Source organism: Phasianus colchicus, chromosome 1, assembly GCF_987193195.1.
Source record: "Phasianus colchicus chromosome 1, bPhaCol1.hap1.1, whole genome shotgun sequence".
NCBI lineage: Eukaryota > Metazoa > Chordata > Aves > Galliformes > Phasianidae > Phasianus > Phasianus colchicus.
In genome coordinates this window covers 114,839,038-114,856,323 of record NC_143436.1, presented here as the reverse complement: position 1 = coordinate 114,856,323, position 17,286 = coordinate 114,839,038, and the positions used below count along the sequence as shown (strand labels likewise).

At 41.8% G+C, this 17,286-nt stretch overlaps 1 protein-coding gene and 1 long non-coding RNA gene across 2 annotated transcripts; one reads left to right on the top strand and one right to left on the bottom strand.

Annotated features, from left to right (window-relative positions):
• The first annotated feature begins 4,039 nt into the window (after nt 1-4,039).
• LOC149919968 (uncharacterized) lies at nt 4,040-10,018 on the top strand. The gene is made up of 3 exons (XR_016459696.1): nt 4,040-4,250; nt 9,493-9,588; nt 9,785-10,018. It is a non-coding gene; the product is annotated as an uncharacterized LOC149919968 (long non-coding RNA).
• Nucleotides 6,315-13,217, bottom strand: DYNLT3 (dynein light chain Tctex-type 3). The gene is made up of 5 exons (XM_031594567.2): nt 13,060-13,217; nt 12,512-12,553; nt 10,566-10,689; nt 9,148-9,225; nt 6,315-8,485 (listed from the first exon to the last, which is right to left on the bottom strand). Exons 1-5 carry the CDS (start codon nt 13,192-13,194, stop codon nt 8,409-8,411), a joined length of 456 nt encoding a protein of 151 aa, XP_031450427.2. The 5' UTR covers nt 13,195-13,217; the 3' UTR covers nt 6,315-8,408.
• Between the last annotated feature and the right edge of the window lie 4,069 nt (nt 13,218-17,286).

Below are 17,286 nucleotides of genomic sequence, written 5' to 3'. Positions count from 1 at the left end.
GACGGAGCACTGGAACAGGCTGCCCAGGGAGGTTGTGGAGTCTCCTTCTCTGGAGATATTCAAGACCCGCCTGGATGCCTACTTGTGCGACCTGGTATAAGGAACCTGCTTTGGCAGGGGGGTTGGATTCAATGATCTCTGGAGGTCCCTTCCAACCCCTATGGTTCTGTGATTCAGTGATTCTGAGATTCTGTGATTCAAGTCTGTTTTCAGGTGGCAAATTCACACAAGCTCTCTGAGATCTGAACTTTTCTCAAATAGCAGCAGGGATATAATCAGAAAAGATTGCCAAACAATAAGGAAACACCTTCTAGAGCAACCTCCCTCAGAAGACAGATAAAGAGCCCTGTAGGTGATCAGCTGCTTCCTCCTGCTCCAAAATAGTGAAAGTTCCTCCCAGCTGTGAAAAGTCCATGAAATACTCTCGCTGTACCAGTGCTGCAAATGGCTGAGTAAACATGTGGATCCTCTTCCATTACTGTTGTCTGTCTCACATGTGCACAAATCAATGCACTCAGCAGCAAAGACTCAATTCTACAAACCAAAATAAATAATAAAAAGGGTGTGTAAAAAACAGCAACACGGGCAGCAACAAAATACTATTTATAGAGTACTAACTAATGCTCACTTACCCAATACTGCTTTGCTTTCAGTTTACAGAAAACCCCTAAAGACCACAGTTTCTGCCACCGGTATTGCTGCAGCTGCGAGTCCTTTCACTGCTATTTCATACCCTGAGATAGGCAGCAAAACCCACATTGTAAATATAGCCAGGGAACCTTGCTTAAGGTTACTCACTGTCGTTAACAAATGTCCCAGTGCCTTTATTTGAATTAATCTGTCCGACGTTCAGCTGGTACCAAACTAGAAGCCATCGTAATGAATGAAGTTACCAGCTGGGGATATCAGTCACATCACTCACTGCCTGAGGCTTTCCAGCAGCCCTACAATATGTGGTGAACATTTCTCCAAGGAACAGCTCTGAACATCAGCTCTGCTCTACAATAACCACACTGATATGAGCATTGGTCAGAGTTTTTCATAAGAAGGCCAATATATTAGTGTATTGACAGGACTTAGCCAGAGCCCTTTTCTGATATGTCACAAGAAGACAATATCCTATTTGATCCCTGTATGTACTTATTCTGTAGGAATCTGTATGCTCTAATCTACTTCAGGGTGATATTGGTGATGGTTAATCAGTGTTACCAATGATGAACTGGAGATACATTCCCTGTAGCAAGTCTGGGGAGAGGATCTTAAGTTTGGAGGAGGCTGGGGCCAGCAGTAATCAAGGGAGACAATGACAGCGTGCATATGAATGTTCACTTGTGAAGCTGGATAGGGAAAACAGCAACACCAAGCTACTAGGCTGAAAAAAAAAAAAAAAAAGCTGCATTTCTCAGAGGGCAATACAGGCACCCTACTATTATGAAAACCCATCAGCTACACATATTTATTTAAGAAACAGAAACTAGCCCCAAACACAGGAAAATTATGAAAATCCTTCTGTTATTTTCAAGTCATTTGCAGATATCAAACTGAAACCCATTCAGGTTGTCACTTCCTCTTCAGAAGTAACAGATGTTATTAGCCAAAGCCCACCTAATTTGTTTCAAGGTGCTGAGCCTTCCCTTCTCCCTCTACCAATGTACAAAAACAGTGTCCATCACCACCTAAAGGGGACAGTTTCTGCACGTTGTAACCACAAAAGAAAGCAAATTCCATGGGCTCAAGCTAACTGCTTTACCTACCGATCGGGTATTTACTCTTGACAAGGAAAGTGTCAGTGCGTAAGACTGCACAGGACTGCCCTTTCTTATCTTGTAAATGCCACACAAGCTGTAAAGCAAACCTCTCACACTGTTTGTCTCTTTCTCCACCCAACTCCAGAATATTTTCATCTTAAAAAAAATATCAATACAATCTCTTGCAAATATAACTACCAGCCCTCCTTCACTTCCATCTCTTACCAAAAAAGGTATTTTATATTATTACTGATGCTTCCAGTTGTCATCTTAAACCTTCTCTGGTCTTATTTTTAACTGGGTGCAACTCTCAAAACACTGTCACTACAGTTTCTAAGTATGCAGATCCTCAGCCCTCTGGCGTTGTTCTTTTTGACCTATCAGTCAGCAACAACATGCCTATCTTTGTCCATATCTTAATTTCCCTTTACCTGGTACCAAGCACACCATATCATCAGGTTAGCTCAGGATCTGTGCTTTCCAGGCAGCTCAAACTCCCTGATACCCATGCCACCTGCCTGCCAGCTCACACGCAGATTGAGTTGCAAACCAGTTGACTTACCAAACCAAGACTTAAAGAGGGATTCACATCACCTCCCTCCATGATTACAGTTGTTCCCTTTTGTTCATACTAGAGAATCTGTTCCTCATACATCTCTTCTAAACACTACTGCAGGTCTTACTTCTAGTCCATTACTGACCTGTTCCTCCTTCCTTAGCCCTTTTTCCTCCATCAGCACAAATACACTCAGCTTACACTGATTTCATGGCTGTTCATAGCCTACCTCCTATCTGCCTTCCAAAGCAAGAGCCAGAAAATCTCTGCTCCACCCACCAGATCATTACATCATTCTCTCATTCCCATGTCTTAAATTGTCAGCAGGCATCCTCTGAAGGTCTGATCACTCTTAAGAGAAGTTCTCTGTAAAACACTACAAAGCTAGCTCATTAACTGCCCTAAATACCAGCTGTTTTCAGCAGTTTTCTGGAGACAGTCCAGCTGCATTTAGGACAGCTAGCCAAAACCAGCAGCCAGTTTCTCAGACAGCTGGACCAATAATTTCACATTTAACACTCTCCTGAGAGCCTGCTTGTCTCTCCTGACTTGGTCCAGAGGCTCTGGACTCTCTTGCCTTACCTGCTGTTGTGATGTGCAAGCCCTCTGTGCATTCCTGGCTCTATCCACATGTTCTCTGCCTTGATCTCGAGACAACTGCTCGACTCAAACATTGACTGTCTATTGGCTTTGCAGTCCAACTGAACAGCATTCAGATAGCGGCCATGCTTTTGTTTTACGTCTGAATAACATGCAGGGGAACACTATTCCCAATTCAGCTGCATATCAGCTGATTGGGAGTTTGCCTGTCATTTACATCTGCCCATGTATGTATGAGCAAAAATAAAACACCTGGAGACCTATATTCTTTCTCAAGTTTTAGTCTCAGTTGTCTCTCACTCTGCTTTCTCTGCTTTTCTCCATTTCAGGTTTGGCTTCTCAGTGAGAAAAAAACATGCACATTTTTACATTGCATAGTCCCCTGCCCAGCTTCAGCAAGTTACGAGCAAGAAGGAGGCTGGTTATATATAACACCAAGTCTATTTTTAATTCCCCAGCATCTGTACAGTATCGATAGATACTGTTGTGATATAATATATGAATGACAGTGATGTTTCTCCTCTCAAGAGGAAGTACATTAATTGTAGAATCACAGAATATCCCGAGTTGGAAGGGACCCAAAAAGATCACTGAGTCCAGTTCTAGGCTCCACACAGGACCACCCAAAATCAAACCCTATGTCTGAGAGCACTGTCCAGATACTCTCTGAACTGCAGCATTGGTGGCCGTGCCCATTACCCTGGCAGCCCGTTCCATGCCCACCACCCTGTGGTGCAGCCCCTTTCCCTCACCCCCATCTGCCCTCCCCTGACACAGCTCCATGCCGTTCCCTCGGGCCCTGTCGCTGTCACACAGAGCAGAGCTCAGCGCTGCCCCTCTGTTTCCCCAACACCAGAATTAGAAGTGTGCCATATATAAGCACGTGTACAGAAAACGTACTTCTGTGTGGCCTGAGAGAGCCTCAAAAAAATGGCTGAAGCCGGGATGTGCGATTTGCAGAGCTCACAGCGACTGCAGCACCAGCTCCTGAGCTCCCCACCAGAAAGCAGAAAGGGCACCGGGGTGATATCTGCAAGCCAGCAGTGAGGGACAGCGCCGCAGAAATGACATTTCGAGTAGAAGGACGTGGTGCCTGGGGACATGATTTAGCAGTGGGCTGTTAGAGTGAGGGTAGTATGGTTAGCCTGAGGTTGGACTTGTTGATCTTGAGTCTTTTCCAAACTGGTCAACCCTACGACTCCATGGCCTCCCAGTACCACAGCAGCGCAGTAGCGACGCCCCACCCGCCTCACCGCCTCCCGCCCCGCAGCGCCGCCCGCCGGCGGCTGGCAATGCCGACCCCTGGCTTCCAGTAGAGGCAAACCGCAACAAACCTTCACGTACAGGTAACGAATGTGTTTAAAAATTGTAGCGTCCCCACAAAACTCGCCTGTCTTTCTCTCAGATGTCCGTGCTATGGTATGGCCCAGTAGGCCTCTACCAGCTTGATTCCAGCTACCAGTGTGTTACTGCAACATTGATCACCCTTTTCCATTGCTTCTTGCTCAGACTGTGGAAGAGGAGTTACACAGAAGCTTGTATTTGTCCCTCTAGTGCCATTTTGTTCCCTTTTAAAAACTCTATATGAAACAAACATGCTGACACGGTATGGTTCCCATCTTTAAAGACAAAGGCTCTACAAACAGGCGAGCTAAAACCTCCAGTTACTCAGCGGTGACTTAGACTCATCAGAGCAGAAAAACATCCCTCAGTGGCATCAGACTGCAGCCTTCCCTCCGGTATGGGAGAAACAGAAACCCCGTCCTCCGCATGGCAAAGCACGCTGCTCCCTCTGCTGGCACAGGCCAATAGGGCAGAGCACCTTCACCGCAGCTACGTTTGTTGCTGCAGTCAAAGAGTATTGCATCCAAGCTCACTCACCTAGGGAAAACTGCCTTTGGCCTGGGAATGCCCTGTGAGACACAGGCAGAGCCTACTGGCTCGGGATATTCTGATTTGGGATTTGGTCTGCTCTGCACTTAGTGACAGCGTGATTAAAAAAATCCCCCTTGGAATTAAATGTAAGCAAACTGACTAGGTCAGCCTGTACAAAAGCCGGCAAGGTGCATCCCCATAATCGGTTAAGAACTGCTCATTACAGGATTTCCTGCACTCCTCTCTGAAGGATCTGCAGTCTGTATTAAAGCAAAGAATCACAGAATCATAGAATGGCCTGGGTTGAAAAGGACCACAGTGATCATCTAGTTTCAACCCCCCTGCTATGTGCAGGGTCGCCAATCACCAGACCAGGCTGCCCAGAGCCACATCCAGCCTGGCCTTGAATGCCTCCAGGGATGGGGCATCAACCTGTTCCAGTGTGTCACCACCCTCTGTGTGAAAAACTTCCTCCTAATATCTAACCTAAACCTCCCCCCCTGTCTCAGTTTAAAGCCATTCCCCCTTGTCCTATCACTACCCATCCTCGTAAGCATTCATACCCCCACCTGTTTATATGCTCCCTTCAAGTATTGGAAGTCCACAGAGAGGCCTCCCTTTTTTCTCTGTATAGCAGCTACAGAACTAATGCATACAGGCTAGTGATAACGTTCTGTCTTTTATGGCATTTAAATTGTCAGCCAAATGTAAAATAAACAGGCTAGCTACAAGCTGGGAATTCAATAGCTTCTACATAGTGCTTTAGATTGCATGAATATAAATTGACCATAGAAGGATTTGTACTAGTTTCCTTGAGCAAGTATAAAGGGAAAAGAGGCATCACACCTTCCCTTTCACACAATTCTGATAAGAAAACTCTTACATGTTTTTTTTTGTAGCAGAGGAATAACAGGTGTCTTTTGTCATGAAGTCATACATGGATCATACAACTCCATGTATCAGGCTATAATTTGATGCACATTCTTTTGTCCCACTAATAAGACCTAAATTGTTAATAACAACTTACTCCCACAACAGTTAAGGAAATTATCATATTAATAGAAAGCACTATCGAAGTGTATTCCCATATTCTGCAGTCCAGAGTTTCATACTTGAAAAAAAACTACTTGGGAAATGAAGCAGTGTTGGTCAGAATTCATTTTGAGAGATGTGTTAAACACAAATAGTTGTCTGTACCCACAAATGGGGGTAGGCAGTTGAAAGATGGAAAATAAGTCATATTTGGTAGGATATGATGAAGAATGCAAATACTTTTCCCAGACTTTTGTAATAATCTTCCTGAAGCAACAAAAACTGTCTACTGCATTGCCATGACAAACAGAACTGAGTTGATAAAATATGTGGGAAACAGTCGACATCTGGGAATTAGCCTTTGATGTGTCTTGTCTCTGATATGCTGGCACAACTTGGAATAAATTTCCCACGTTCTCACTATTGTATACAAGTGAAGGGAAGTAAGAGAAATACTGCTCTCAATCACCGTTTGCATAGATCAAACACACAAGGCAGAGATACAACTAAGGCAAATCTTTAGTTTTTGATTTTGGTAGAAAGAAAAATGAAGCATTCTTACAATGAAGCAGCATTTTCCAGGTTTCTTTTGCAGTGGAACTTTCACCAAGCCTCATTAAACTGATAGTCCTGCTCAGTGCATCTTATTTTCAAGTAAAGCAGAAACACCAAATAAGTTACAAATAGCTGTACGGAATACTTCTGAGCACAGCACCTGAACACCCATTAAATAGGGATAACGGCCACTTCTACTTTTACATCTCACACTACAGCAACCCTACCTTCCAGTTGCTGCTCCACTTACCTTTTTTATTTTGTGCAATTCTGAAAATCAGTGAAACTCTGCATTTTTGTTAGTTTCACAAGTCAGCTCTTAAGTGGCAGCACTGCATTCAGAAAGTGCTGTTCTAACCCATACGAGGTTGAATTGCTATATATCTGAAAGTCAGTACAATATACATATACATCTTCACACTTTACTTGCCTTTAAGGCAAAGGTAACACTACAGTGCTTAATTTTACTTGCACTCAGGTAAAAGCAGAACTCTATTCGTTTGCAAAGCAAGGGCTTTTCAACAGCATTGTGAATTACACGTTCCATTTGTATGTAGTCTCACAGCAGCTATATGAATACACAATTTAAGCAATGACACAATTTTTAGCTTACTCTTTGTACAGGTCACTTGCTATACGACCTAATAGTCAGTTACCAGAAAACCAAACAAAACTGCGTAACAGTGCTTTAATACTCATCTGTTAGAACTGCAGGACAGCCTTACAATAGCTGTTAGGTAGTTACTAGTCTCTTCCAAAGACATGCAGTAATGAAGAAAAAGCTCTATCCTTAAGCAGCATCTGATAAAACAACTTAATGTAGCTGCCACTTAGTGGCAGCAGTCATTCAGGCATTTTTGGTATTGATACATCTTTATCACATATATTGTGCATTAATAAAGAAAAATGTAGGCCCCAATCTAACAAATACTTGTGCAAATGCTTTTCTTCCATGTGGAATAATTCAAGTTAAGACTCATCAGATGAACAAATTTAAGAACTTGCATAAATCTCGATAGGGTGGGAATTCTTAGTGTTTAAAATAGAACTATTTTTTAATAAGATTATGATTAAATTCTAGATTTAGAGAATATAGGAAATACTTTTATATACATTTTGCTTTAAGATAAATGGTTTCAAAGGTAACAAGAGCCTCTAGAAATGTGTGTGCCTTCTCTTTGAACAACAAAGTCCCATTTGGGGAAATGAGGGCTAACTCTTATTGCCCTCGCTCCTGGTTAGTCTTGCTTTGCAGAAGGACTCAATAAAGTGCGTGTCACAGATTATGTAGTCACGGAATAAAATCGAATGCAAGTACCTTCAGAATGCTTTAGGAAGGGCAAATTATGAATTCATTGCTAATGTCTGATCCATTGAATTGACAACAAATATAATATTCTCCATTCTGAAGAAAAATTAGTATTCTTGTTAGGCCTAGGTACATTGCACTTTTGCCCTAGTGAAGTCATCCTCTGCCTCAAGGAAGAAAGCTTGTATGGATCCAATCTCAATGCAGAAGTTCAAACTTGACTGAAGAGTGAAGTTCATGCAATTTCAAAGGCACCAGCATTCAATAAGAAGTCAGCTATATTTAATCAAACATGAAGCACTTGATACTGTTTACAGTATGTGCACTCTGAACTGCATCCATAATTTGTTCCCAAAGGCACGAGAATCCTGAGAGGTCTTGCTTGCCCTTTCACCTTTTTCTTTGATTAGATATGTTCCTCTTGAATATAGTGTCTTTGATATTAGCTTTGATGTAAATTCTATTGATCTTTGTGGCATCTTCTCATTAACATACTTCTGAATATTTAAACTCTGAAAACTCACTTTCTCTCATTCTTTTTTTGCGCAATTTCAAATAATTAATCCATAAGAACTGGCTTAGACTGTACGCCCTCCCTAGAGAACTCCTGTCTGCTATACCACCTCTTAAAGAAAAAAAATATATATATATATAACTAATTGAAATATTTAACCATGTGTTTGGAACATTTTTTTATAGGCTGCGGTGTTGCTTATATTCATCTTCCAGTCAGCTACAGGATAATAGCAACAGCAAACACGTTGACAATGCAGTTCATTGTTCGATTCTCCCATCTCACTGTGCAGGTCCCTAGAAGAGATCATTACAATTTGTTACAAAACATAAAAATGTAATTCCAGCCCCTTTATTACATTCATTTTATCTCAATGTAAACTATGTTCAATTAGGAGCAATAACACAGTTGTGATTTAAGGTAGTTACTATTATTGTCATGCTGGCTCTAGTTAGACTAAATTCCTCAAAACATTTGTACTAATTTGGACATTGTTTACTACCTAAATACAAGGAGGGGAATGCTCTGACAATCTGTTTTTAAAAGCTGGATTATTATACCCTGAACTGTAGAACTTAGATGTTAGAAAGCACATGAAAAGCCTACATATCACCTGACTTGACAGTTAGATAGTTGAAAAACCTGTTGTAGTCATACTGCTCCTATTTTTACCAAACTTTTAATGAAAACAATGTTTTATTGCCTCTTTGATTGATCAATGGTTACCTAAGAGAGTTAATTTTTTTCACATTTGTTCAAATAAGAAGGCATTTCTACATTTGCTAATGCAGACACAGACTGTCAACAAAACATTTTTCCTAGGATTGTGAACAAGGATTTAATTCTGGAACCTACTGCTTCTATAATCACTCTTCCAACACTTCTACCGAACTGTTACAATTGAGCAACAGGTACCATTTCTTTCACTACAACATTTAATCTGAGTGAGGAAGCCTACCATCAGTTGTAGTATCCCAGAAGCACGAGCTTGCTGTGTGGAGACCAGCTCCGCTTCTCTGCATCACTGCACAGGTTACTGAAAGATACAGTCATAAAACAACAGCTTTCATTATTGAAGAGGTGAATCGTTCACATTTTCTGAACTCCAACTCACATTATTTTTTCATATGGCTGTCAGGAGGCATTCAACTAAGTCAACACCTATTCTGACATTCCATCACTCCCAGTATTTTCCTCAAGAACTCGGTATTTGATTCATGATTATCCTTAGTCACGTAAAGACAATGGCTTTAACAAAATGCTTGCTAATAGGATTGTGCTTTCTATCTTTTAAACTGCTTAGATACAGCTTTTGTCAGGTGCACCACAGAACTGGGTTCCAAGTGCTGTCCTCACCCATACAGCAGAAGTCACACTGGACAAGAACTGCTTCCCAAAGGTAGAGTTGGCTGCTCTCTGAAACCACTGTGGCAACAGGGCATTTCTAAACCAACTTGTAACTACTATAAAAATGTTAAGTTTGAATTGAAGACTTTAAAAACAGACCAGGGTGCTAACATTTGCTTTGGTTCTTTAGTGAAGTGCTGATATAATAGCATTTTAAACATCCACTTTTCTCCATTTCTCTTTCATAGATTTTACAGAAAAATAACAGGACATGAAGTAGCTTAGAGGACTGAAAATCTTGTAAAAGTCTGCACTTATAAAAAGCATAATTCTAATAAAATACTTTTATTAAAATAAATTTAAAAAAAAAGTATCTGTGTAGCAGAAATGCTAAGTCATGGCTTGAACCAGAGTCTGAGCACCTGGTGGAAAGGCAGGGCCAACCTAGGAGAGCTCAGGTGCATGCAATGTCCCTGAGTGACTGGAAGGAGTGCAGCCAGGATCCACCCCTTCCCAGACCTCATTTAAAGGTTGGCAGTGGAAAGGAGAGTATCTTGATGGAGAACTCTGCCATCTGAGGCCTCTCAGGGGTAAGCAGCTTCTTTTCTTTGTTTCTGTGTCCATGGCTGCTGTGAGCTTATCCCCACTAAATACAGCCTAGGACTTTGCTACTATGATATCGCTGCTGTGCTTTCCATCAGGTTACAGCTTTACAATCCATTTCCTGAACTGATGCCAGAACATTGATACAATTGTTTTAAGATTGCTTAAGAGTCAGGGAACTCTGTGTAACACAGCATCTTCTGTGCTAACTGTTGACAGCATGCTTGGCCCAAGTAAATCTGCCATAGCTTTACCACAAATACTATCAAACATCTCTGTAACAGAAGAGTTCAAGTATCTGCTCTGTTTTGTTTATGGTTTAACAATTAAACTTTTCTACTGAGCACAGCACTACAATGAAACAAACTTATCAGCAATTACTCACTGTGATTGTAAAAGGGTAGATGTATAGGTACTCCTACTCACCAATGTACTTATATGTTTTTCCCAGTTTTACCAAATGTGTCAGCGACTGTTCCACTATAGCTGCAGTCCACTGGTTGACTTTGTTGTGATTGTAATCTGCTTTGCCTAAAACACTTTCTATGCACTAAAACAGAGCAGGGGGGGGAAAAAGTAATAGTAAATAGAGGAAAATTCAAAATGTAGAGGTTCAAAATGTCTTGTATAATATGAGAACTGTATCTGGGAACTGGCTTTCTTTGAATTACTTCAGCTCAATAGGTATCAGCTGCTGAATGGGAAGTAAAATGAACTTTCTTGGGAAATAACTTTTAGTACATATTTACCCCACTACTACATGGAGAAAAATGAGGCTTTGAGTGAAAATCTGATGTAGGAATTATTATTAGTCATACACTTTAAGTGCCAAGTGAAACCACAGGATATATTTACCAGTGAAAATACTAACACACCCCTTCACCCTCCCCACCTTGTACTCAATGACAGCTTTCTCCAGCTTGGTTTTCATGTGCTGCTGCAGTGGAAACTGTACTACACTGATCTGGACATCCCTTCACAGTTTTTGAGCAACAGTCCAAAATCTTCAGATAGCTGGAGTTACAACAGCAGAACACAAACCCCAGCTTAAACAATGAAGCAGATGTGAAAGCAACAGATGCTTAAGTGTTGCATCCCACAGCACTAAAATTCCTGAAAACTGCATATCCTCCCACAGCTTTAGATTGACTAATCCTTGATTAAACCTAGTGACTGAACAACAGAAAGCCTGCTGTCCAATTGTAATTCTTAAATTGCATTCTCTGCTCCTACTGAAATTCAGCATTGTGTACTCATGAAAACTGTATTATTACAGTGTAAAGAAATGTACATTTGTAATAGGCAAGTAAAACAAAGCTATGTTCTCCTCTGATTCAGTAACGCAGACTTCATGCACGTACCTCCCACTAACCACGAGAGAGATTGGTGTTCCAGATCCTATAAAACCCAATTAGTTCTGATCCCATTGTATAAATCTAGACAATGACTCGATGGAAACAAACGCAAAACAGGACAACAGCACTCAGTGGTGCTATTGGGATTCTGGTCTTTTTCAGAGACATATCCAATACCAGAACTGCTCAGATCTAGTTAAGCTTTAAGTCAGAGGCAGAAAGGCTTGGCTTTGCTCCCAGACTCGGATGTAAAAATAAAGAGAATCTCTGATACTGTATCTGGCCTCTCAAAGCAGGGCCAGTTATGTAAGGGCTGAACTGTCATTCACCTGACAGCTGAGGGCTTGCTGCTGTGACCTGGAGCAGCTCAAGAAGCACTATCCTGTCACAGCAGGGCAGGTAGGGAGGGACCTGCACAGGCCCTCTAGAAATCCCCTTATAAAAACAGTATTTCCCTGTAAAAGCTGACAACATCAATACGCTGTAGTCTCTTTATTAACCATATCATCAGGCATTTTAGACTGGCAGGCTACACATTTTCAGCCTGCTCTTTTTTTGTGCAAAAATTACTATATTTTTGAATGTTGACAGAATAACAAGCTCACATAGCCCAACCTCCAGCCAAAGCTACATTTCTAAGTGTGATCTCAAGGCTGCTCAAGACTTTCTCCAGGCAACCTGCTCCAGTGATTGCCTACTGTCTAGCTGGATAAAGGGGAAAAAAAATAAAACAATGATTTTCCTATGCAACCTGTGACTGTCCTCCCTCAACATTCCAACGTCAAGCAAATTCTATCCCTCCCTCTGTCAGCTTCTCCCCTTCAGACAGCTGAAGACAAGAACTAACTGAAGCTTAAAGTAGTTCCAAATGAAGGTCTGCTTTCATTTGATTTAAATAATAGTTCATATTTTGTATAAGCTCAAATCTCTCAGGGATGGTTAATTAAAAGTCTCTCTTTTCACTATACTGCAAGACAAAGTGTTTCTCTGAAACATGAGCCATGAACTAACACCTACCTCCTTAACTATGTTGTGGGCCTCGTCAGCATTGAAGATCATCTGTAATGAATAAACATCAATTATTTTTTTGGCACACCCAAGAAACTTTCCCTGCGGTTCTAACATACCCTATTTTCTACTCATTCCGACTCCTCGGAATTCAGCCTGGCTTCCAGAGAAAACCCGGCACGTCCACCTGTGCCATCTGCTTCCCTGCACCCATCGGTTCCAAACAGATGGGCAAGGGCACAAATCTCAAGGACGGTGACGTCCCTGCGAGTTTCCAATAGAAACGGGCGGCTACAGATCCGAATACGGAGCCCAAGCGGGAAGAGGCCGCTCGGTTCTTTTCAGTAACGAGCCCCCATCTCCCAGCATAGCACGGCTACGACGGCGGCTGCCGGACGCCGCCAGTGCCCGCTCAGCCCCCAAACGCGTCGCTCCGTTCCGGGACACCGCAGAGCCCCGGCCGCGCCCCCGTTCGCTGCTGGCCCGGCGCCGGGCTCGCGTCCGGACGGGGCCGGCGGATCCCTACAGCGAGGCGGGGCCGGGCGGAGAGCCCCTACCTCGTCGTTGTGGGGGTGAAAGTCCTCCATGGCCACGACGCGGGCGGCGGCGGTTCCGGCAGCGGCGGCTCCTCCGAGTCCTGCGCGGCTCCGCCTCCCCGGGCGGTGCTGTGGGACGGGAGACACCTCCACCATGGGCGGGCGGCTGAAGGCGGGTCGGGCTGCGTGGAGCCGTGCATGGGCGTGCTCGGGGAGACCGGGGGCTGTCCTGCAGGGAAGGATGGCGTTTTCTTCCCTGCTGTTGGGTTAATCCGTGTGAATTGCCTGACGTACAGCTGCTGTTAGATTTTAATCACGGTGACTTGCTTTTAATCCCACCTTATTACAAAGAAATGGCTTGGGTTTTATTTGGTGCGTTGTACGAATAGGTGTAGGTAGGTGTGATTTTCTCGCTCACAGATGTTGCCTGGGAAACAGGAAGGACACCTTCCTGTTGGTATGGAACAGTGCAGAACTTGCACGTGGTTTTTTTTTTTTTTTAATTAATATTTTACCTGGGGAAAAACTCCTATGTTTTTCTTGGTTTGGATTATTGGTGTCTTTTTATAGTATTGCCTCTGTGATACAATTCTCCTGGTCTTTTTAAACCAGAACAATGATGAGAATCATGGAATCATAGAATCACAGAATGGTTTGGGTTGGAAGGGACCTCACAGCCCACCACCCCAACCCCTGCCATGAGCAGGGCTGCCCCCCACCAGCTCAGGCTGCCCAGGGCCCCATCCAACCTGGCCTTGAGCGCCTCCAGGGATGGGGCACCACAGCTTCTCTGGGCAGCTGTGCCAGCGCCTCACTGCCCTCTGAAAAATTTCCCCATAACATCTAATCTAAATCTCCCCTCCTTTAGATTTAATCCGTTCCCCCTTGTCCTATCACTGTCTTCCCGTGTAAGAAACTGACTATGTTAGGTACAAGGCTGCCTCAGATCAGTTTTAGTGGCATATATTTGGATAGACTCATGCTTACCTTGCAGAAGTGTCTGTTGATTGGTGTTAATTGTATGCTGACTGGAAAAACTCTAGAAGAATGAAAGTACAAAGGAAGCAAAGCAAAACGCTTTCATGTCATCTCTGAAAATAGCTTTAATGTGTAATATTTGCAAATGGATGTAGTAGGATGAGGAAAGTGAGCATGAAGACTTAAGTTTCTTTAAAAGCAGATTGTTATGAACAAGCACAAATGGATATAGTCATAGGAAAAACACATTAAAAAAACCCTCAGTATAAAGTATTCTTTGTTCTGACCTGTGCAGTGTATTCCTGGGCTTTCACACTTTGAAGCTATTATAAGTAAAACAAAATATCCTTTCTATGTATTATAGTTCAAAGCTAGGGATAAAATTTCGTGTTCATTTTTAAAGAAATAAAAGCTACTGGAAGCATGCGTTATATCTGCACTGGCAACTGAGACATAAAGCTAACAGTGCTAAAAAGAGCTTAGCCTTGGATCTTGTTCATCTTTTATTCTCTCTATTTTCTGAGATCATGTGTCTTCGCCTCTTCAGGATGCAATTAGCAAATAAAAATAGTTGCTAGATATATATTTTTTCTGTTTAGAAATATTCAAATATATACTTTCTTTGAAATACTAGTAATCATCATCTTAGTGGACTTCATGAAGAAGGGGGTTCCTGAATGACTGGTGTGTGGGTTGGAAGGTGGTGATCCTAATGAAGGGGAAAAATAAAGTGTATCTTTCTCCCCCACTGCCCAATACAGATGGGATAGCAAGAATCTCAGCTCAACACCTTAACAATAACAGAGAACTATTAGGTTCAAGAATGAGAGGTAATGGCCTTGAGGTAGCATCGGGGGAGGTTCAGGTTGGATTTTAGGGAAAATTTCTTTGAAAGAGTGGTGAGGCAGTGGCACAGGCTGCCTAGGGGGGTGGTGGAGTCACCATCCCTGGAGGTGTTCAAAAGCCGTGTGGATGTGACACTTAGAGACATGGGCATTGGCCTGGTGGGTATGGGTTGGGGTTGAACTAGATGGTCTTAGAGGTCTTTTCCAACCTTACTCATACCATAATTCTATAAAATATCAGAATTTGTATTATTCCAGAGATTACAGACAAACACCCAGCATCACCTGTGAACAGCCAACACAGATGTGTCCAGAATCTATGTCAAGCAACCTGATTTTGTTCTTCAGCAGGACCACTGGTTTAATGGATGAATGGGAAATACATAGTAGGCAAGTTATTTTGCAGTAAATGTGTTTTGTTATGCTCTCTTGCATAACTTTAAAGTAAGAATACATAATCTAGGGGAAAAGTAACAAATTGCTCCTAATGAAGAGTTATCAAAGTAAGGGAAATAAACATAAGATGTCCCTTCCCTTTCTCCAACAGCTAATCTGTATTAGTGGTAATAACTAGAACTGTGGAATAAAAACGATGCTTATAAAAGCCTTTCAATGATGGCATGTTGAAAGAAGTTACAGGCATGCTGACTGACAGAATTAAATTATAAATACTGAATAGGTTGCAGAAATTAACAGGAAAAAATTTCATAAAAAATACAAAGTACTGTCTGTAAAAATGACATCAAATGCACAAATACAAAATGGAGGTTAGGCAGTAGTGTTACAGAAAATTACAGAATATCAGCAAATAGGAACCAAAGGATGTTGTTATAAATAATTACACTGAGGAGTAGCATGAAAGGCACAAAAGGCAATTATGTTGTTCTTGGTGTTTGCCAGGCATCAAGTGTAATTCTCTGCCCAGTGTGGTGTCAGGACAGAGAGCAAAATTATATTTCTCCTGGAATCAGTAAGACCTGAAGGAAGCTTAGAAAATGTGATTTGTGGAGGAGCAGCTTTTGTTTTCTATCTGACTCTTCCCCAGCCTCTTCACCCAGTAGGTGTCTCAACGTGCAGCAGTTCACTAAAGGGGATGATTAACAGGTCGATGCATGATAAAAGATAGGAAAAGAAATGATAGGTTTAATTTGAAGTAAAGGAGATATATTTTAAATATTAGTAGAATAAAGAAAAAATCCAAGTGTGAGTAATAAAGCACTGAAACAGACCAGGTGTTTCAGTCATCTTTGCTGGATCAGTAACATCCACCATGCATCCAGCTGGCCTGCATTCTCCTTTAGGGGAGCAGAAGATATTAAATTATCTTTTGAGTTAGTTTTAGACTTACAATAATTTAGCTCCTGAATGGGTATTTTCTTCTTTCCTCCCTCCCTCCCTCCCTCCCTCCCTTTCCCACTTTCTTCCGTCCTTCTGTCCTTCCTTCCTCTTCCTTCCTTCCTTCCTTCTTAACAAACTCACTTTTGACAGAATTTTGATAAGCACCATTATATTTTCCTTTATATATATATATTTTTATTTTTCCTGGGAATTAGTAATGCAACTACTGATTTCACAAGATTTATGATAAATCGGAACAAGGAACCATATGCTTTTCAAGGGGAGTTACCTGACTACTCTGCTTAATTTTTTATTACATTGATGTGAATTGTAAGCTGGAAAATGCAAATGGACTGCAGTATAATCAGCTCTGTACACTGTAATAGGAAATATGAAAAGTGCTGAAAGTAGTGGTGCAGAAATACAACCCTAAATTCAAATGTAATGGAGGCTTTCATCATTCAAATGCAGAACAGCAGCTCTTAGAAGACTGAGAATAAACAGAGCAGCTCAAATCATTCCTTGATTAAAATGCGAATACTTGAAGAGGATTTGGCATACTGGAGAGATAGCACAGGTTGTGAAGATTCACCCCTGCTTGAACAGAGTAAAAATGTGAATTCCAGGTAAAATAGTATGGCTTCTTTCTTGCTTCCTGTGTTTTTGTCCTTCAGCTGTTGCAAACATTTTAATCCTTCATGATCTACCTTAAACCATAAAGTCAAAATCAGTTCAATTCTGGTATTTAATTCTTCTGACTTAGTTCCTAAGTGACATGTGGCCACTTGCTGGAGGAAGAATCAGCGTGTGCTGCTTTTATTCTTGCTCTCTTCCTACGCATCACTACTTATTACTGCCAGGAATGGAGCAGTGGAGTAGATGGATGCCTGGCCTAATCTCTTCAGCAGTTTTTATGTTGGCCAGATCATGGCTGCATGCCTCAGTAGAAACTTAAATGATTTACTTTCCTGATTTTTCTTTTCTTTCTTTTTTTTTTTTTTCTTTTTTTTTTTTTCTGAGAGTTATTCTAACATTAGTTGTTTTAATAGTCACTGCAGTGACTTACTCAAACTCCTCTGAAGAACTA

Coding starts and splice junctions, on each gene's coding strand:
- DYNLT3 (XM_031594567.2), bottom strand. CDS start 13,194: ATGGTGGAGGTGTCTCCCGTCCCACAGCACCGCCCGGGGAGGCGGAGC. Junction 10,690..12,511: donor CCCACAACATAGTTAAGGAG/GTAGGTGTTAGT, acceptor GCTCTGTTTTAG/TGCATAGAAAGTGTTTTAGG. Junction 9,226..10,565: donor AAAAACATATAAGTACATTG/GTGAGTAGGAGT, acceptor TGTATCTTTCAG/TAACCTGTGCAGTGATGCAG.